This window comes from Callospermophilus lateralis, chromosome 5 (assembly GCF_048772815.1).
Source record: "Callospermophilus lateralis isolate mCalLat2 chromosome 5, mCalLat2.hap1, whole genome shotgun sequence".
Classification (NCBI taxonomy): Eukaryota; Metazoa; Chordata; class Mammalia; order Rodentia; family Sciuridae; genus Callospermophilus; species Callospermophilus lateralis.
Window position 1 is genome coordinate 78,498,958 of NC_135309.1, and position 20,950 is coordinate 78,519,907.

The 20,950-nt window shown below is 32.7% G+C and overlaps 1 protein-coding gene across 7 annotated transcripts in view; it reads right to left on the reverse strand.

The window, feature by feature from the left end:
* Positions 1–20,950, reverse strand: part of Fer (FER tyrosine kinase) — a 413,495-nt gene that overhangs the window by 269,000 nt on the left and 123,545 nt on the right. The window contains exon 11 of one of the 7 annotated variants that reach the window (XM_076856941.2): positions 19,813–19,882. The exons of the other annotated variants lie outside the window; for them this stretch is intronic. Within the exon in view, the coding sequence (XP_076713056.1) occupies positions 19,859–19,882 (24 nt within the window). The 3' untranslated portion in view covers positions 19,813–19,858. The remainder of the gene's footprint in view (positions 1–19,812; positions 19,883–20,950) is intronic. 7 annotated transcript variants of the gene reach the window in all.

Genomic DNA, 20,950 nt, shown 5'->3' on the forward strand with positions numbered 1-20,950 from the left:
ATGGCATACTACCAAACTAAAAACTTTCTTCACAGCAAAGGAAAGAATTAAGAATGTGAAAAGAGAACCTACAGAATGGGAGAAAATCTTTACCATGTGCACCTCAGATAGAGGAATCGTGGATAGAACTGGAGGACATTACATTAAGTGAAATAAACCATATCTCTAGGATATACAAAGAACTCAAAAAACTTAACAGCAAAATAATAATAATAACCCAATCAATAAATAGGCAAAGAAACTGAACAGGTACTTCATAGAAGAAATACAAATGACCAATAAATATATGAAAAAAAGTTCAATATCTCTAGCAATTAGAGAAATAAAAATTAAAACTATACTGACATTCCATCTCACTGTAGTCAGAATGGCAATTATCAAAAATACAAATACCAATAAATGTTTGCAAGGATGTGGGGGGAAAAGTACACTCATAAATTTTTGGTGGGACTGCAAATTGGTGCAACCACTATGGAAAGCAGTAAGAAAATTCCTCAGAAAACTTGGAATGCAACCATGACTTGACCCAGTTATCCTACTCCTTGGCATATACGCAAAAGTCTTAAAATCAGCATACTACAGTGACACAGTCACATCAATATTCACAGCAGCTCAATTCACAATAGCCAAGCTATGGAACCAAAGTAGGTGCCTTTCAACAGATGAATGGATAAAGAAAATGTGGTATATTACTCAGCCTTAAAGAAGACTGAAATTATGGCATTTGCTGGTAAATGGATAGAACTGGGAAATATCATTCTACGTGAAATAAGCCAGTCCCCAAAAACTATAGACCAAAAAAACCATTCTCTCAGATATGTGGATGCTAACCCACAAAAAAGAAGGGTGGGGAGGGGAAGAGTAGAAGTTCATTGGATTAGACAAAGGGGAGTGAAGAGAAAGGAAGAAGATAGGAACAGGAAAGACAGGAGACTGAATTGGACATAACTTTTGTATCCTTACATATAAATATGTGAACAGTGTAACTTCACATCACATACAACCACAAAAATAGGATTCTAATTAGAATCAGTTATAATCCATGTATGTATAATATGTGAAAATATACTCTACTGTCATGTATATCTAAAAAGAACAAATAAGAAAAAAAAACAGCACTTCAGTAAGGATGGTCTTAATTAAACAATAATCCAGAAAGATAGGATTTTAAAAGGATTATCTTACCAAACCATTATTTAATTTTTATTTCTCTAATTGCTAGAGATATTGAACTTTTTTTCATATATTTATTGGTCATTTGTATTTCTTCTATGAAGTACCTGTTCAGTTTCTTTGCCTATTTATTGATTGGCAAATGAGAAATTATCTCTAAAAGTTTCATTAAAATTACATTTTCTAAATGTCAACTGAGATAGAAGCTTCCAGAGGTGTTACTTAAACTAAGTCTCTATTGAACAAAGAGTTTAATTGAGTCTCTCCAATATAATGTACATAGATATTTGTCCTACTATTTACTTGTTTAATTGCAAGTTATTCTTCAGAAGTTCTTTTATATAAATTTTGAAATACCATAATACTAAAAATGATTTTAAAGAACTATCAAGATACAAAAATTAGGTTCTGACTAGCATATTATCTTAATGCTCCTTCCTAAGCATGAACAAGTTAAAAATGTAATTAAAAACTGTATCATCCAGTGAATTTTTAGCAAGGCAAGTGAACCAGCAAAAGCACTCAAGCATGCTGAATCATCTGACTAGTAAAGATTCTTTGAAAATAATTAAATAATTTTAAGTAACCACACTCAAATATGCTGGAAATAACTTAGATACTAGATCCTATCCACTCACAAATCTCTTGGCAATATTACTTAGATAATATTAGATGTGAAAAGTAGCAAAACTCATTATTTTGAAATGCATGTTGAAGAGCTATAAAGAAATGAAGCAAAATAGAAGTCATACAATTTAATACTAATCACCTGACCTTATTACAAATCAGAATGCCAAAGACAGTAAAGAAGATGGTTTCTTAACCAGTTTGTTTTTATAAAAAATTGTGCTTACATAAAACAGGACAGAAAAAAATGCACAAAAACACAGATTAATACTCATTTGGTTATTGTGCATAAGAACTATCACAATTTTATATGTATATATGACAAGCATGTCATAGCTCATTAAAATCATTTGCTAAAGTTAATGTAACAATATAATTTCACTATAAATATAACATTTTTTCATAGTTCTCTTGAGGCAAACTTAAGTGAGAAATACGTAAGGCTATTTGTGATTAGTTAAATGGACTATTAACTATAGTTATTATATTTGCCAAATAAATAATAATAAAATATTTTAATAAAAGTATTTTTAGCTGAGGTTTAAACATATTTTTAAACATATTCTTCATATTAAGGACAAAGTAAGTATACCAATCAACAATGCAAATCATCTGAAATGAATAAATAAATAAGTAGTCAAAAGAAGACAAGGCTTATTCTAGTTAATAGCTAAGACAGAAAATATTTACAATACTTTTAGACATTTGCATGATGAAGTTGACATTCTTTGAAAATATACAAACTAATAAAATAAGCCAATAAATGTTGATTTATTTTTCATATAATTCCAAATAATAAAATTTCCTAAATATATTTTTACCATTTCTTGAAAGGTAATTAAAATTCTTAAATAATCTAAGACTGTATTTAAAGTATGCCCTTTTTAAAATATAAATATATATATATATTATATTATCTATTGATAATAAGAGCAATACAAAGATAAAAATAATTAGGTATATATAACTCTATGGCAGCGTGCTCCTGGGTTCAATCCACAGTGCTGAAAGCAAAGAAACAAATAAAAAAAGATAAAAATAAATTACCAGCAATATTATGTGGATCTTGTTTTGTATTATTGTTTGTTGGCAAATTTCTGCCAGATAGGAAATATTTTAACTCATTACCCATATGGTCTTTGAGTCAACTACTATAAAAACAGCCACAGACAATATATAAACAAATGAGCATGGTTGTGTTCAAATAAAACTTTATTTATGAATATTGAAGATTAAATTTCATGTAATTTTTATCTGTCACAATATATTATTCTTCTTTTTATATTTTTTTAACATTTAAAAAATGTAAAAATAACTTATAGCAGTATAGGCAACCAGCCAGATTTTGGCCTTTTTCCATGGACCATGGGTCATGGTTTTCCAACCCTGTTGTTCATATTATTTAAATTACAAAATCTATAATGTAGAGTCTGAGAGGGTTCAACTCCTGGACCTACCAGTTTCAATCTATATGATTTTGGACAGGTTGCTTAACTCATCTGTGTACCAATAATAGGGTTAATAATAGTACCAACTATGAGGAAGAAGAGTACTGCCTAATAATATTGCTTTAAAGATCAAACATGGCAAATAAAAGTCTTAGCAAAGCTCCTGGCATCCAGTAACATGTAAATCCTCTCTAAATAGCCATAGTTACTACTACTGCTTCTGCCATCTTAATCAAAATATAGGGAAAGTCCCAACACATTAAAGTGTGCATTATAATATGCAAAACGATTCTATTTCCAAATTTCTATAGGCAGAATTAGAAAAAAATGTATTTTTTAAAATCTGGCTTAACAGTCATAAAACTTCAGGAATGATAAATTCATAGAAATAATTTTGTTTTAGCAGAAGCTCCTGATATGTTGTTCATAGTCCAACTCTAAATTAAGAGTCAAAGCCAAGCTGGGTGTGGTGTCACACACCTATAATCCCAGCAGCTCAGGAGGCTGAAACAGGAAGATTGCAAGTTCAGAACCAGCCTCAACAAAAGCAAGATTTTAAGCAACTCAGTGAGACCATTCCTCCAAATAAAATACAAAATAGGGCTGGGGATGTGGCTCAGTGGTCAAGTACCCCTGAGTTCAATACCAGGTAACCCACCTCCAAAAAAAAAAAAAAAAAAAAAAAAGAGTCAAAGTCAGGACTACAACCCAGGTTTTGCCAGCATCTGCATCTATCTATAATATGAGCCCAGAAAGTCCTTTGTTTAAAGTATCATTTAAGCAATCAAGTAAACATTTACTGACCAAACTTTAAACAAAATTTCTCTTTGAGTGGTTTGAGAAAGAGAGCTCAGGAAATACAAAGTAAGGACCTGTCAAAAGAGCAAAATTTGGTATCACAGCTAATTTTAAATTTAAGCTGCAGGGCTCACAGAGGAACTGTTCAAAAAATACTTGAAAAAAAAAAGAGTGAAAAGGAACCAGCTTCTCTTTAAGGTTAAGAATCTCACCTACAACCAAACCTCCACATTTTAAGAAATTTCTTAATGATTCAAGAGTTGACACAAACTGTAGTGGGTTAGATGGTGTGTCCCCTGAAGAATTTGTGAATAGGACCTTATTTGGAAAAAAGGGGTTTTGCAAATATAATTAGGTTAAAAATCTCAGGATAAGATCAACCTGCAATATCTAGGTGGGTCCTCAACCCAGTGATAGGTATCCTTAGAAGACTCATAAGAGGGAGAAACACAGATAAGAAGGTGATGTGAAGGATAAAGGGACTGCATGGTCTGTCTAAAAGTTGAAGAATGCCAAGGATTGATACCAGAAGCCACCAGAAGCTGAGAAAGTATCAGGGAACCATTCTCATGCAGAGGCTCTACAAAGAACCAATTCTGCCAACATCTTGATTTTGGACTTCTGAATTTCAACTGTGAAAGAAGAAATTTCTGTTCATTTACACTACCAAGATTTTAGTAATTTGTTATGATAGTCTTAGAAAATTAATGCACAGCTAACAAAGAGTTGAGGCACATTAACCTAAAAAAGCAATCATCATTTAAGTGTACAAAATATTGCCATTATAAGAAATCTATTTATCAGAACATCTGGTGAAAAATTCCATTATCCTGGGGAGCAAAATTGACCAAACCATATTATTATATTGTGTGTGTATATGAAAATGTAAAAAATGAATCCCACTATTATGTATAATTATAATGTTCTAATAAAAAGATAAAAACTGAAGTAATTATTTTTATAAATCATGTTAAAATTGAAGTGTTCATGTATGCATTTTTCTATCTTCATTTTTCATCCAGATTTTAGAAGCTATGTCTAACTAAAGCAATTTTCTTGCCCCAAAATCTATTGTCAGAAGTATAGCTATAGTCCCAAAGCCACTTTTTCTCAGTGGGAGTCTTGATAATTCTGAGAAACTATACACCAGTATCTACTGCTCAGCAGTGGCAGGTCACAGGACTTTATTCCTCTGTCTTTTCAGTCATCCATAGAGTAGAAGCTGGAAAACTGGCTTTCTTGTTTATTTTGTAACATCTATTTTCACAGTAATTAGCTCATATGATTTGAAATAATTTCTCATATTTTGGTGTCCAATACTGCTTTCTATAATATGGTACAGCAAAGAAAAGAGGAATTTAAAAGGCAACCAAGGGCTGGGGATGTGGTCACTGGTAGATCAGTTGCTTAGTGTTATAGTTTAGACATGAGGTATCACCCAAAAGCTCATATATGAGACAATGCTAGAAAGTTTAGAGATGAAATGATTAGCTATGGGAGATTTAACTGAATCCATTCGTTAATCCCCTGATAGGGATTAACTGGGTGGTAACTGTAGGCAGGTAGGGTGTGCTTGGAGGACGTTAGTCCCTGGTGGGTGTACTTCTGGGGTATATGCTTTATCCTGTTGAGTAGAGCTTTCTCTCTCTCTCACCGCCTTCTGGTGCCATGTTCCCACATACTTTTCTCTGCCACAGCCTTCTGCCATGGTGTTCTGCCTCACCTGGGAACCCTAAGGAATGGAGTAGACCATCTATGAACTAAGACCTCTAAAACCATAAGCCCCAAAATAAACTTTTCCTCCTTAAACTCCCATAAACCTAATTCTTTACGAAGCTCAATATTTCTTTTTTACTTAAATACAAAGGAAAAGTCAACCATACTTTGGGAGAAACAATAAAATAGGTAAATCATGCAAACGAGGACTTCTGAAATTCTAGTAAAACTTATCTTAGATGATATCTAGAGCAACATGTGGTGATAACAGGAAGTGATTTGCAAGATGTAGCTTCATTTACTACATATTTATGCTTGGTTCTGCCAGGACTCATAGTGGATTAGTAATAACACATTCTGGAGCACAGCAATCAATTATTGTGTGCTTCTTTAATTCAAGGTTTTTTGGCAGTGGAGTAGTTGCTTTGTTTCTTTTGCCAAGTGAAGCAGTAAGGCAGGCAGTGCTTTCTTGCTATCACAAGAAAACTATAGATAATGTAGAAATATCCTAGTTACTGTGATTAAAAGGCTAAAGCATACTTTATGTTCTTCCTCTTTCCCCAGACCCCTGAAGGGCACTAAGGTCTATTCTTTGGGATGGATTTAGATCATAATTTCAATATTCTCATATATCTGCAGAACATTTTTTAATCAGCATAAAATGTAGAATATTTTTTTTTAATTTCCAAAGAAGAACAATACACAATAATGACCCCAGATATTTGGATAAAGAATACATATAGAGTCTGAAGTATTCACCTATGGTCTATTGTTTTGGCTTATCTTATAACTTTTACCATATTTTCTTCAGCTTCTTACTTTTTTTTCACCCTCTTGTTTATAAAAAGAGCAAACAGACCCAGCTATACCATACCTCAGTATTTATCCTTAAGAATTAAAGTCAGCATACTATAGTGATACATGCACACCCATGTTTATAGCAGCACAATTCTCAGTAGCCAAACAATGGAACCACTCTAGGTATCTATCAATGAAGAAATGAATAAATAAAATGTAGTGTGTGTGTGTGTGTGTGTGTGTGTACACATAATGGAGTTTTATACAGAACAAAATTATGTCGTTTGCAGGAAAATGGATGGAACTTTAGAGTATTATGTTAAGCTAAATAAGTGAAACTCAAAGTTAAGGGTTGTATTTTACTCTCATATGTGGCAGCTAGAAAGACAAGGGGAAGGGGGATTTCATGAAAACAAAAGGGAGAACAGTGGGAAAGGAACCAGAGGAGGGAGGAGGGAAGGGAAATGGCAAGTACTAGGGAATGAATTGACAAAATTATATTATTTTTTAATGTGTATGTATGAATATGTAACAACAAATCCCACTATTATATATAATTATAATATATGAATAAAACATTTTAAAAAGCAAAAAATAGTTTATATGTGTTAAAACATGTACTTTCAAGGGAGAAACTATATAGCTAGAGTAAGTTTTGTTGAAAATTAATTAGAAATTGAGCATCTAAAGTAAAAACCTAAAATTATACTACTAGAAAGATAAATATCAAAATATATACAATTGCCCTATTTTCTCTGAACATACCTAATAGCCCTTGGTATCATTTTCTTAAAATCTGTTTTTATTCTTAAGAAAAAGACTAAACCTTATAATAACACTTAAGAACTCAACAATTTTGTTATTTTCATAAAAACCACTATCACATCACAAAACATTGAAACTATGTATACAACTTTAAATATTTTGTGATATAGCTGCCAATCAGTAGAGGCAATTAATTCTTCCTAAGAATTTAGCTAGAAACTAGAGAACTGGGAAGAGGAGGACTATATTTTGCTTACAAAATACAAACATTTACAAGGGCAAGACAGAGTGTCCAGATATTTAAATACTAGTATCCATCATAATATCTAAACTAGCACTAAAACTACTACCTTCATAAACTTGCTGCCACCACAAGCTTCTATGTTTGGGAACAAGCACTTCGTAAGATATACAAACAATGATAAAACAGCAATACCATGCTGAATCATATTTTTTCTATTTTTATCAAAATCCTACTCTTTAAGTCAGATTACTTTCAGCTATCTGTGGAAGAAATCTATAAACCTATCAGAATAAGGTCTTTTTGGTTTTTGGGTTTTTTTGTTTTTATTTTTTGACTTCTTTTCTTCTCTTGGTAATGGGTCATATTTCCAAGGGAATCTGTTTTTGATAAAAGAAACAACTCCTGCCAAAAGTCAGCTTTTGTGAGTCAATACATATTTTATGATGATAAGAATCATGTGGACACATCACACAAAGGAAAAATGAAAAAAGTGAGACATTATGATGAATACTAGTATTTTTTTAAAAAAGGAAGAAGAAGAAGAAGGATAAACAGCATGAGAATACAAAGCATTCCAACAATCAATGCAGAAGTAGAGTCATCACATAAGCTGGTATGTATGGCTCTAAACATGAGTGTTTGAGTGAGAGTAAGAATATCTGACTGAACAGATTGATGATGATGATGACTATTATTACTTGGTATATATAGATTAATCTTAAGTCAGAAATATTTAGGTCGGTAATAGCTAATCATCAAAGATAAATCATGATGATCATGAAGGAAGATTCAAAGGTATGAGAGTTCAGTAGGTATTTACTCGTTGAGTTATTTTAAAGTTTCAAGTAAAGTATACATTTCTATATTTAATATATATCTTCTTAAGAATAGTGGCTGATAGCCACAACACAAAAAATCTTATTCTATTTTATCTAAATAAAACTTACACAAAATAATAAATGTTTATTTTTCCCATCTTACCTTAAACATATGTAGCAGAACTGAATCAAAAGGGGGAAAAAATGAATAAAATTTTAAAGGATAAAAAAATAATTTCAAAAACAAACACAAACAAAAAGCATAAAATTATTTTGAAAAATGATACAATATACAAAGAACAAAAATATAAATGGAAAGGTCAAAGAAGGATCATAAAGAATATAAGAAAATAAAGAGTAAAAAGGAAGTACGACGTTATTTTATTTATTTATTGGCACTGGGGATTGAACCCAGAGGTACTTTATTTTTATTTCTGGGGGGTACCAGGGATTAAACTCAGGGGCACTCATCGCTAGGTCACATTCCCAGCCATGTTTTGCATTCTACTTAGAGACAGGGTCTCAGAGTTGCTTAACACCTCGCTTTTGCTGAGACTGGCTTTGAATTTGTGATCTTCCTGCCTCAGCCTCCCAAGCTGCTGGGATTTCAGGAATATGCCACAGAGCCCTGGAGTGCTTTATTTTTTACCCAGAACACTTATTTTTATTTTTGAGACAGTCTGGCTCAGTCTCTTAGGGACTTGCTAAGTTGCTAAAGCAAGCTTGAATTTACAATCATCCTGCCTCAGCGTCCTCTGTTGCTGGAATTACAGGTATGCACTAATGTACCCAGCAAGATTTATTTTTTTTTAAATATTTTTTAGTTGTTGATGAACCTTTATTTTATTTATTTGTATGTGGTGCTGACAATCGAATCCAGTGCCTCATGCATGCTCAGCAAGCGTGTTACCACTAAGCCACAATGCCAGTCCCAAGATTTATTTTTAAAGCTAAAGAAAACGTAAATTGTACACGTCACCAGTAGTGTAAAAGTGGTCCACTTCAGGCTTTGAATACAGCCCTTGCTGCTCTGCCACTGAGGCTTATTTTAAAACTGAAGTATTTGGGTTTTTTTTCCTCTCCTCCATCTCCCAAATTAGCAAGTGGATTTCAACCACTACCCCACCCACCTCCAGTCAGTGCTCAGGTGGAATACAGGCTGTGAATCACCTCTTTAAAAAACTTTCTGGCTGGGTGCCTGTAATCCCAGGACCCAGGAGACTGATGCAGGAGGACTGTGAGTTCAAACTGAGCTTCAGCAACTTAGGGAGGTCCTCAGGAGACCCTGTCTCTAAATAAAATTTTAAAAGGGCTGGAGATATGGCTTGGTGGTTAAGCGCCCCTCTGTTCTTTCTGATGGGCAGAATCACAGCCTTTGGGACAGGAGTCCCCTGTGTTTCTCCTTTCCTAAAAAAGCATTAAAACTTCCTTTTTCTTTTTATCAAAACCATTTTCCTCCTTATTGTATTAGCATCAGGGACAGAGTTTTAGGTAAAAGTAGCTATGTTGTGAGTCACTAATTATCTTGGGCTTCAGAGACATTTTATATAAAATGACAAATTAAACAAGATGATCTCAGGGGATTCTATATCATCTAATGTGTTGTGAATCTATAAATGAAGATAACACAAATCCTAATGCACACTATTAACGATCCTTATATTCATGAAAAATACCTAATAACTACAAAACACAAATATTTAGAACAACATAACCCAAATATTTTATTTGGTAACATTAGAATGGCAATTAAATATCTATCTCAATTTTCCTCAAAGATAGGATAAATATATGCATTTATATAGTCATTAAACATTTTTTGGTTTTGAATTTCCATTCCTATTTGAAGGTCAGGATTTGTTTTTCCTAATATAATACCGTGAACATGGAAGAAGACAGCCTAAAATATAGGGGTATTAATTGAAGAATGCAAGCAATTAAGCTTAAACTAAAAAATAACATGTAAATGTAATTTTTTACTAACACAACACATTTAAATCTCTTTCTATTATTCACAAAAATTAATTTATAAATAATATTTTTATAACATAAAACATTAAGGATTAGTGCATTCCAGATTACTAAATTAAATCATAAGAACTAACTATAAAATTAGTATTGAACTATACAGTAATGTATTATAATGAAAAGCTTTATCAGTTATTATTATTAATTATTTAATACTTATGTTCAAAAAATATTATCACATTCCTTTGATATCAAAAATTGAAAACAAGAAGGGTAAATTGAGCTCACCAGTCAGTAAAGAAACTGGTGGATTCAGGAAATGAAAATACTAACACCATTACAGATTTTAAACTGAACAATGTTTTGCCTCAAATATCCACAAAAGGCACTCTCTTTTGCCTTCCCATGAATTGGAAAACAAGTATTTTTCTCAAATCTGAGAATTAAATAAAGGAACAAATGAAATAAAATGAAAATGAAAAACAAGCCACTTTCCTTTCTAAAGGCCTTGAGTTGGTATCTGAGTGATGATACTATTCACAAAAAGTTTGTCTCCTACCAAAGTCAAGAAAAATTATTCTTCCATTTGAATCAGCAGCAAAAAATACATGGTCAGCTGGACTATAAGGTAAGTTCTTGACCCTCACTGAAATGGGACCAGGACAGCCTTCCCTTTACCTTGTATCTGTGGATTTCTGATGTAGAAGCCTCAGGGCTGGACATTAAAGCAGAAGTTTTACAGGGCTGGAATGCAGAACCAGGTTCCAGGTGACCCTCACAATGGGGATATTTCATTTCCTATTCTATGTCAAGTCTTAGTTGGAGATATTGATCCTGTACCCACAGACGTCAATTTGTCCACAGACCTGCCTGTCTGGCTCAAAAGCCAAGACAGAAAAGGCATAGAGCTGGATTTCCTATTTCATACTGTCTTCCCCTGTTGGAATGAAAGTGGGCCAGTCAGTTCTGGATTAAAGGGACATCCAACAAATTGTTTATTTATTGAGCGCTAAATAGAGGAAATCCTTGTGTTTTAAGTGAAGATTCACATACAACAAATAAATTTCTTGTCTAATTAATCTTTTTAAGTAAAATAACAGTTTCTTTCTATACAACATATAGAAATCTTGCCCTTTTAGGCAGCTGGATCTCATGACCCTCTGTTAATAGACCAAACTTTCAAGTATGTATGGAAACAACCTTGCAGACACCTGTGCCAGGAAGCTTTTCAAAAATCAAATGTTTTAAAAATTTTATGTTTTGAAGCATAACTCTCCAATATTTTATAATTCTTCTGGTTCAAAGGAAAAGAGTATGAATTATGTGCAAATGATCTATAAGATCTCAATAAAATAAAGATTTAAAGTTTCCTTGTGGCAAGAATGTATTGAGCTTAACCACATATAATAAGGTGGCAAAGTTGGAGAAGCAGTGGAGTGTCCGGGATACTCAAAACCATTCAGTGTTTAACACAAGAAAGCTTTTCTTTTTATCATCTGTTCAATAATAACTTGTTATTTGCTGTGTAAATCCCAGTTTTATTTAGTCTTTCTTTTTAAGTGCTATGCAACTACCAGATACCAGATACTGTGTTAAGACACCGTCCAGAACATTCTTTCAAATGGATGAAAGTATAAGGAACTTCAAGAAATAAAATAGAAAAAGAGCAAGTTCAACTTCCTACTCAAGTCTTAGTAAAATTTTCCTGGACCACAGTTCTGTCAGAAACATTTCCTCCTTTACATCTTTTGTTTCCCTTTCCTATTAAAGAAAATTAAAAAAAAAAAATTTTTTTAGTCTTGTCTCTTTGTCTAATTTATACTATTTTTCTTTTTTGTGAATCCACTTTTTTGTTGTTGTCTATAACAACTATTCATCAAGAAACAACCCTGTTTTATATTCTAAAAATAATTTTATAAAATTTTACATTTAATAAATAAAAGTGGGCAACATGGGATGGAAAATTTTTTATGAGTGAGACATTGTTCTCAGCATTTTAGGTGGACTATCTCATTCACTCCCCTACAATAACCCTATTGGGCACAGAAAGGTTATCTAACTTGACCAAGATCAGTAAGTGTCTGTCACAAGATTTAAGTCTACACAACTTTGCTACAGAATCTATGCAGTTCACTATTATACCATGCTTCTTGAGTTAGGTTCCTGTTCCACCTCACTAAAACTATCCAGTTACCAAAAAGAAGTTAACAATTTGATTACATAACATAATTCAATTACACTATATAAGCTAATAACAATTTAAATGCATTAACAATTTAATTGTAGAGGAAGTTGAACCCATAGGTATTCTACCACTGAGCTACATCTACAAATCCTTTCTTACCTCCCATAACTTCTGGTAGCCCTAAGCATTCCTCTGTTGTGCCAACCTAACCCCAATCTTTGCCTCTGTCTTCACATGGCTGTCTTCTTTGAATGTCAGGCTCTCTTCTCTTCTTACATGAACACCAGTCATGTTGGATTAGAGCTCACTCTAACAATCTTATATTAATTTGACTATATCTACAGATTCTATTTCCACAAGAGGTCACATTCACATGTATTATATATTACAACTTCAAGATATTTTGAGAGGGTACACAATTAAAAAAAAAGATGTGTTTTTTTAATTTTAAATTTTATTTTAATGCAGTGCTGAGGATCAAACGTAGGGCCTTGCACAGTCTAGGCAAGCACTCTACCACTGAACTACATCCCCAGCCCTAAAAGCGATCATTAATTGTTAAGAAACCTTAATCTTTATACCCTTGCAGTAAAATAAACAAACACCTATTGATTCCTACCTTTTCATTTCTGTTTTTAAACCTGTTCCAAAGCCACAATAAAAGCATATTTCCTGTTCAACGTCTCTAGCAATTAGAGGAATGCAAAATCAAGAGTGAGATTTCATCTCACTCCAGTCAGAATAACAATTATCAAGCATACAAATAACAATAAATGCTGACAAGGATGTGGAGGGAAAGGTTCACTCATAAATTGCTGGTGGGACTGCAAATTGGTGCAACTATTATGAAAAGCTGTATGGAGATCCCTCAGAAAACTTGAAATGGAAACACCATTTGACCCAGACATCCCACTCCTCAGTTTATAGCCAAAGGACTTAAAATCAGCATATTACAGTGACACAAATACATGGATGTTTATAGCAGCTCACAATAGCTAAACTATAAAACCAACCTAGATGTCCTTCAACAGATGAATAGATAAAGAAATTGTGTTATATATAATATACACAGTGGAATATTATTCAACCTTAAAGAAGAATGAAATGATGGCATTTGCCAGGAAATGGATAGAGCTAGGCAGTACCATGCTAAGTGAAATAAGCCCATCCCCAAAAACCAAAGGCTGAATGTTTTCTTTGATATGCACGTGCTAATTCACAATGGGGGTTGGAAGGGAGGGCTAGGGATGAATAGAGTTACTTTACATTAGGTAGAGGCAGAGGAGGAGTAATGGGGATAGGAAGGATAGTACAATGAATCAGACATGATTACCCTATGTACATATATGACTACACAACTGGTATGATTCTACATCATGTACAACCAGAAGAATGAGAAATTATACTCCATTTATGTACAGTGTCAGAATACATTCATGTACAACTAATTAGAACAAATTTTTTAAAAAATAAATGAAAAGCATATTTCCCATTAGAGAGTAATCTTTAATAAACTGCATTGTCCAAGTCTTTTTTTATAATCTAAGTTAATCACTATATATGCCGGCCCTACTACCTTAGTATAAAAAGACTCTCAGAATAATTAGGCAAGATTTTTGTTCATTGCAACTGTTCCCTTTCTCCTGGAAGATTATTTTATATAAATACTTGCTGATTCTATTTGTTACTATGAATTCTAAAGCTTGTACAATACTCAAAAATATTTATATTTTGAGCCTACTCTATGTAGCAAGCACCATATAACGTATAGAAAATAGTAGTAAACATAATGAAAGTACCTGTCTTCATGGAGTTAGTTGGAGGAACAAGCAGGGATTACAGGGAAAGAAAATAGATAATTAAAACATACATACATATGTAAACAAATACCATAATAAAATGAGTTAATATACACAGAAATGTACATGTTAGTATTCAATGTATGGAAATGCTTAAAACTAATCTAACACACAGTAAATGTTATCCAACAAAATAGCAGTAGTTGTAATCCTAGAAGTACTAATAGTAAAAATACTGTAAGTGCTAGGTACAGAAAAAAAAAAAAAAAAGGAAAGTACAGAGTAAGATAGAGTGTATAGGATCATAAGAAGGCTCATTACAGCTAAAGTAGTCCATGAGATATCTCAAAATAGTACCATTTGAACTAAAATGATGAAAAGAAGACTGTCAGTCATATGAAAAACTGGACAAGAATATTAAAGAGAGAGGAAACAGAAAAGCTCAAAGATGAAAAGAAGCTTAGTGTGCCCAAAGGACAATAAGACTAGAACGGCTAAAGTGTGTTCAATGAGGAGGATTGGGAAAAGACAATGGAGTTTGGCAGGCAGGGACAAGTGCCTGTGGTTCAGGCTATGGTAAAAACTGAATTTTATTCAAGTTCTATAGGGATACCCCAGGAGGGTCATAAGCAAGAGATATGTAAGATCTCATACACACAGCGAGATCACTGAAAGTGTATAGGAAATGATACATAAGAAGGGCAGGGGAGCAAGAAGGTAGACTAGCTGAAGTAGTTTAGTTCACAATTTACTGTGGGTTTTATTAGGAGAATCACAAGAGAGATGCTGCTGACAAGAGGTCAGTTTGGGGATATATCTTAGAGAACTTGCTGATGGAAAAGATAAAAGACTTGAAGAATGGAGAAAATATTAAGGGGATGGTCAAGATGTTGGCTTGAGCAGTTAATTAAAGGTAATACCATTTACTAGGAAGTAGAAGACTCAGTGGAAAATTTGAGAGTTTTGACAAGTTAAAATTTAAGATCACCAGTCCCATTACTTTATCAAATGAAATGGTCAAGCTTTCAGATATTATGTGGTAAGTTCTTATTAAAAGCGCTTTACTTGTGCAAATGAAATGTCATTCCTTACATGTCATATCACATATAACAAATAATTTTAAATAAGAATAAAATTTTAAATCTACCTATAAGAATTATGTGGCAAAGTGATAACTTCCAGTAGATGTATGTGATAAAACAGAAACTTTCACATATAAATTTCAAAACTATATGCATTTGTTGAATATTATTTTTAAAAAATAAGGCAAGAGAATTTCAATTTCAATTTCAGGAATTTTATTTTTCTGACACTGAGCTCCACCTGCTGGTATTTTTAGTTTAGGTATTAACACTATTAAAAAGAACTAAAATGGGGCTGGGGCTGTAGCTCAGTGGTAAGGCACCTGCCTCAAATGTGTGAGGCACTGGGTTCAATACTCTGCCACACATAAAATTAAATAAAGATACTGTGTGTTCATCCACAACTAAAAAAATTTTAAAAAAAAGAACTACAAAGTGTTAAAGCACAATGTAGTTTTCAACATAAAAATACAAAAAATAAAAAAAAAATCCAGTCCCCCCTCACACACATTTAGGACACATCAAAATTGCTTTTTCTTTCTTTCTAACTACCATTTAGTAAGTTTAGCTACATACTAAACATTTTTGTAAATATTACTCACCTAATTTTCTAGACAATTCTATGAGGTTTCTAGGACTTGCCATTTCTCATTAATAAAGAATTTTATCTCAGAGACATAATGTGAATTTTCCTATGGTCATGTATTAAAAGCATAGAGGATTTTAACTGTATTCTTCTGATGATAATTCTGTTGCTTTAGTGACCAGACAATACTGCTTGGATAAAATGTAAACTTTACAAATCTGATACTTTTGAGTTTTAATCTCTGCCTCTCTAACTCTGATGAAGTTCTTTAATCTCCAGTTCCAATGTTCTTGTCTAAAAGGTAATGCCTTTGCAAAACCATCGGTAATAAATAATGTGTTGTATATCTAGCATACTGACTAAGCACACAGTAAATAATAATTAATGATTAGCTCCTTCTCCTAGTAACTTTTCTTAAATGACATATAGCACTACCTAATTAATTTATGAGGCTTTGTATTGCCAAATGTTGATGTCTCAAATTAGTGTCTCAGAGAATGGTCTTTGGGAAATTTAAATTTCTGACTTGTAATAGATAAAAAATAAAGTGGTTTAGAAAAACCCTCCAAAATAAAATATATTTCATACTGTAGCAAAGTTTTAAGGACTGTTTAACTACTATCTTTAAAGTTGTATAGAGCAGCCAGGCGTGGTGGCACACACCTGTAATCTCAGTGGCTCAGGAGGCTAACACAGGAGGATCTCAAGTTTAAAGCCAGCATCAGCAACTGTAAGGCACTAAGCAACTCAGTGAGACCCTGTCTCTAAATAAGATACAAAATAGGGCTGGGGATTTGGCTCAGTGGTAGAATGCCCCTGAGTTTAATCCTTAGTACTCCCTCAAAAAACTATATAGAAAGATTAATTGCAAAAAACGGGAGTTCACAACCCACTTGAATCAAATGTATGAAATACGATATGTTAAGAGCTTTGTAATGTTTTGAACAACCAATAAAAAATAATAAAATAAAATAAAAAAAGAAAGATTAATTGCACATAAATCTATCCAAAAAAAATCTACAAAGCAAAATTAAGAATAATCAAGTAGAAATGAGATATCAAAAAGTAAAATATATCATAAAAATAAGCCAAAGTTGAATTTAAGACTGAAAATTTCCATTAAATAATCAACAACAATATATGAGAAATTCTAACAAATGACAAAAGTTGAATAATTTTGTGGCAACTATGTTTCCAAAAACATAAAAAGTATTTTAATACAGAAAATACTTCCAATAACTTTAAAAGAAAATACAAGGCCTCAAAATTTTTTAATTAGTCAATAAATTGACTAGTAAAGGCTTTTAATCTTGCAGATCCAACCTCAAATAAAGACAGAATATCTGCAACTGAGAACTATTCTGATAGAATACAAATTACCCATTATATATTCAAACTTCAGATAAGAGAAGTGGTACTAAAAAGGAATTTTTAAAAATAATCCAGTGAATCCATTATTTATTTTAAGTCTAGATTATACTCTTAAATAAAATCAGTTTATAGACAGCTGCATTTTCAAGCCAATAAGAACTGATTTTGCTGTTATGACCTCTGCTTCCACTGAGGAATACCAGATTTTTCAAGTCATGGTTTCATGAATCTCCTTCCTACATTAGCTATAGTGATGCTGTCAGGAACACGGTCACAAAAACAGCCTGTGTTAGAGCCTCAGGTAAGAAATTCTATTAGAGCTTAGTACAAGGAAAAGGTTTGCTTCTTCCTACAATGTGATAAGCTTGTCTGTATTTAAGACTGTTAAATGACTTTATCTCCCTTTGCATTTTGGTCTTTGGGAATCATACAGACAAATAATAGCTAAAGGGTAGGAAGTATACATATGTGCTATGGTATATAGTTTCCCTGTTAAAACCTATATTTTTGTACCCTGTTAAAACCTATATTTTTCTTGGTTCTAACTTTATTTTATATTTTGCTGAATTTTGTTGTCATTAGCTACCTCAAATACTCTGGGGAATAAATCAGAAAATGAATGAGTGAATGAACAAACACATGTACAGTAGTAAATATTAAATCATTATAAAAGACTTGCAATGTGAGGTTTACATATTCCCAGAGCTGTAAATGTTTTCTGCTAACAATTAAAAACAAAATAAGCCTGATTACCTAAAGTTGGTGACATGCTCCGTGCCATCTTCAAATGCCCAGACATGGCCATTTCACTGGGCTGCCTTTCTCTGAAGTGATAAAGCTAAAGTATAAAGCATCAGCACATTTACACTTCCAGCTAATCAGAAAATAGGACACAGGAACATTCCGTTGTATTCTAAACCCAAATTAAATTTCACAGCTACTTGGCACAAAGTGAAAGCGCGCTCTGATTTATGAAAGTGGGAAAAAGGCAACATCCCCCAAAGCACCCAAGAAGCCTCCAAGGAATGACAGGCAAAAATTAAATTAGGCTTTCATATTCCTATAGAGAACAAAAGACCAGTGTTTTTTCGCAGTATGTCTACTCAATGCTTGTTTCACTCCCTGCCTACCAAATACTTTAAGTACCTGAACTAATTACTACATCATCTTAAAAGTATGGTATGTCTTTCAAAGTAAAAACAATTATGATTTAATTCCAAAGCACAACTTTCAAAATTATAATGAGAAACCACTAAATTAAAATGAGACTTCTAAATTGTATGCTGTCATCAAATGCTAGAAAGTGCATAGGTATTAATTTATGTTGGTAAGTTAAATAGCTAGTAAAAATCAGCATCATCATGTCTGAAAAGTAATCTGCATCATTTTACATTTCTTTGAAATGCAGAGAAACTTCCTAGATTTTCATTATTATCAAAAGAGGCTAGCAAAGAACCTTTCTGATTAAATGCATTTTTTGGCACGCTAAGACAATTACACAAATGAAAAATAATATGAAATACTGAATCATACGAGAAAATGCTACCTGATCAAAATGTAGAATTTCATGTTCAATTAATTTTATTTAATACAGAAATTTAATACAGGAATTAAATTGTTGAAAATGATAAAAATGATATGAAATTGATTGCAGCTACGGAAAATGTCTACATAGTTCTACAATACACAAAGAGAGGATAAAACTAGATCTCAGTAGGAGTTTTCATAATGATGTGAATTTCATCTTATGTCATCTAACCATGAGTGAACATGACAGAGTTATCTAGCAATTTTCTTTTCTAATAATACACCTGCAACTGGGGCCTAATAAATAGCAAAGACTATGAATGTTTTATAAGTAACAAAATTGGAAAAGGCCTACAATATCAAAAAGTATAGATATTTTTAATAGTTGGACACTGCTAACATAAGCTAAATGCCCAGGACATAATTAATAGCAAACTGATATAATGATCTGTATAATAATAGATCTGCAAGTCTATTCTCATCCATGGCTTTCCTTACACCCACAAATACTACAGACAATTATGACATTTCAGATTTCTGTTTGAGAAGGTTAAATTATCAGGATTACTGTCTAAATTCTGCATTTTGTTTTATCTTATTATGAACCTCCCCATAAAAACTTTTGAGAATCAACAACTTCATTTGGCATTAATTGAATACTTCCATGGAAACAATTTTTCTTAAAGCATCATAATTTGGCTCTTGACCTAAAACTTGAATAAAACATGAGTATGAATTTTTCTAAATATCTGAACCACAAATAAGTTATTATACATAAGATTTTACTGCACCCTAAAGCAATAGTTTTATCACCTTTAACTTAGCTTGGTTCAATAAACTTTTTCAATTTAAAATACTTATAACAGAATGCCAATATAATCAATGCCTTTTGCCTATAAATTCTTACCTTGTACAGTCCCAGTTTAAAAAAGAAACAGAGGAAAGTTCTCAAGTCAGTAGTCAGTAAAAATGGAAACCTGGAGAGAAGAGGGAAGTGGGTCATATCATGGTACCCAGAGTCAAGCAAGTGCCTGAGGGGAAAGGCTGTGAGAGAAGAGGGAATGAAGAGTCTGTCTCATGTCACACTCTACTCTTCCATTTCTTTTTCTTAGTCTCTTTTTGGTTTTTACTTTTACCTGCCTCTTATTCTTGTATCTCCTTTATCTCTTTATCTTTCCTGGTCTTTTCTTCTTCCTTATTTCTATTGCTCTTCTTTCTCTCACCTGCTTCTCTTGCTAACTTTCCTCTCTTGTTCTCTCTTTCTCACTCTTTCTTGATTTTCCCTTAAAGGATTAAAAAATGAAGGACTGGGTAGAAAAAGAAAAGTTCCTTCTAAAACCACATTTAATTGGGACAATCCAGTGTATCGCCTGAAAAGTTCTCTGTAGAATCATAGAAACATTTTGGGTCCATAAAGATTGTGCTTTTTTTTTTTTTTTTTTTTTTTAAGACAAGGCAAAGTCTCACTCTGTTGCCCAGGTGGCCCTGGAAGTCACAATCCTCCTGACTTAGTCTCTTGAGAAGCAGGGACTATAGGAGTGCTCCACCACACTTGGCTTATACCTAATTTTTTAAAAAAACTATAATAAATAAAGGGATAAGAGTTATTGAACTTCCAGAGCTTCAGAAAATATCTGTTTAGAAAGACTAAAACTCTGTAACTCTTAACTGTACTTTTTAAAACAAAAGTTTTTCCTTACCAATTAGATCTCACTTGAGTCTACCTGACTTTCTGCCTCCACCCATTCTTAGTGTTTGGTTTCTGACTCCTGAAACTACATATCCTCCTGAAATCATATCCTACTTCACTTCAACCACCTCTCAAATTACACACCTATCCCATATCTTACTTTCCCTGGCTAAGTCTATTTGCTTTCACCTGTATCCTTTCCAGTCTATACAACTGAAAAAGAGTTTTCCTCTCCAAAATTTCAAGATCTTTTCCTTAGTGGCCTCTTCTGTTCCAAGTTTTGTTGTTGTTGTTGTTTGTTTGTTTGTTTGTTTGTTTGTTTTTTGAATAGTTCTGTCAAAATAAACTATGTTTG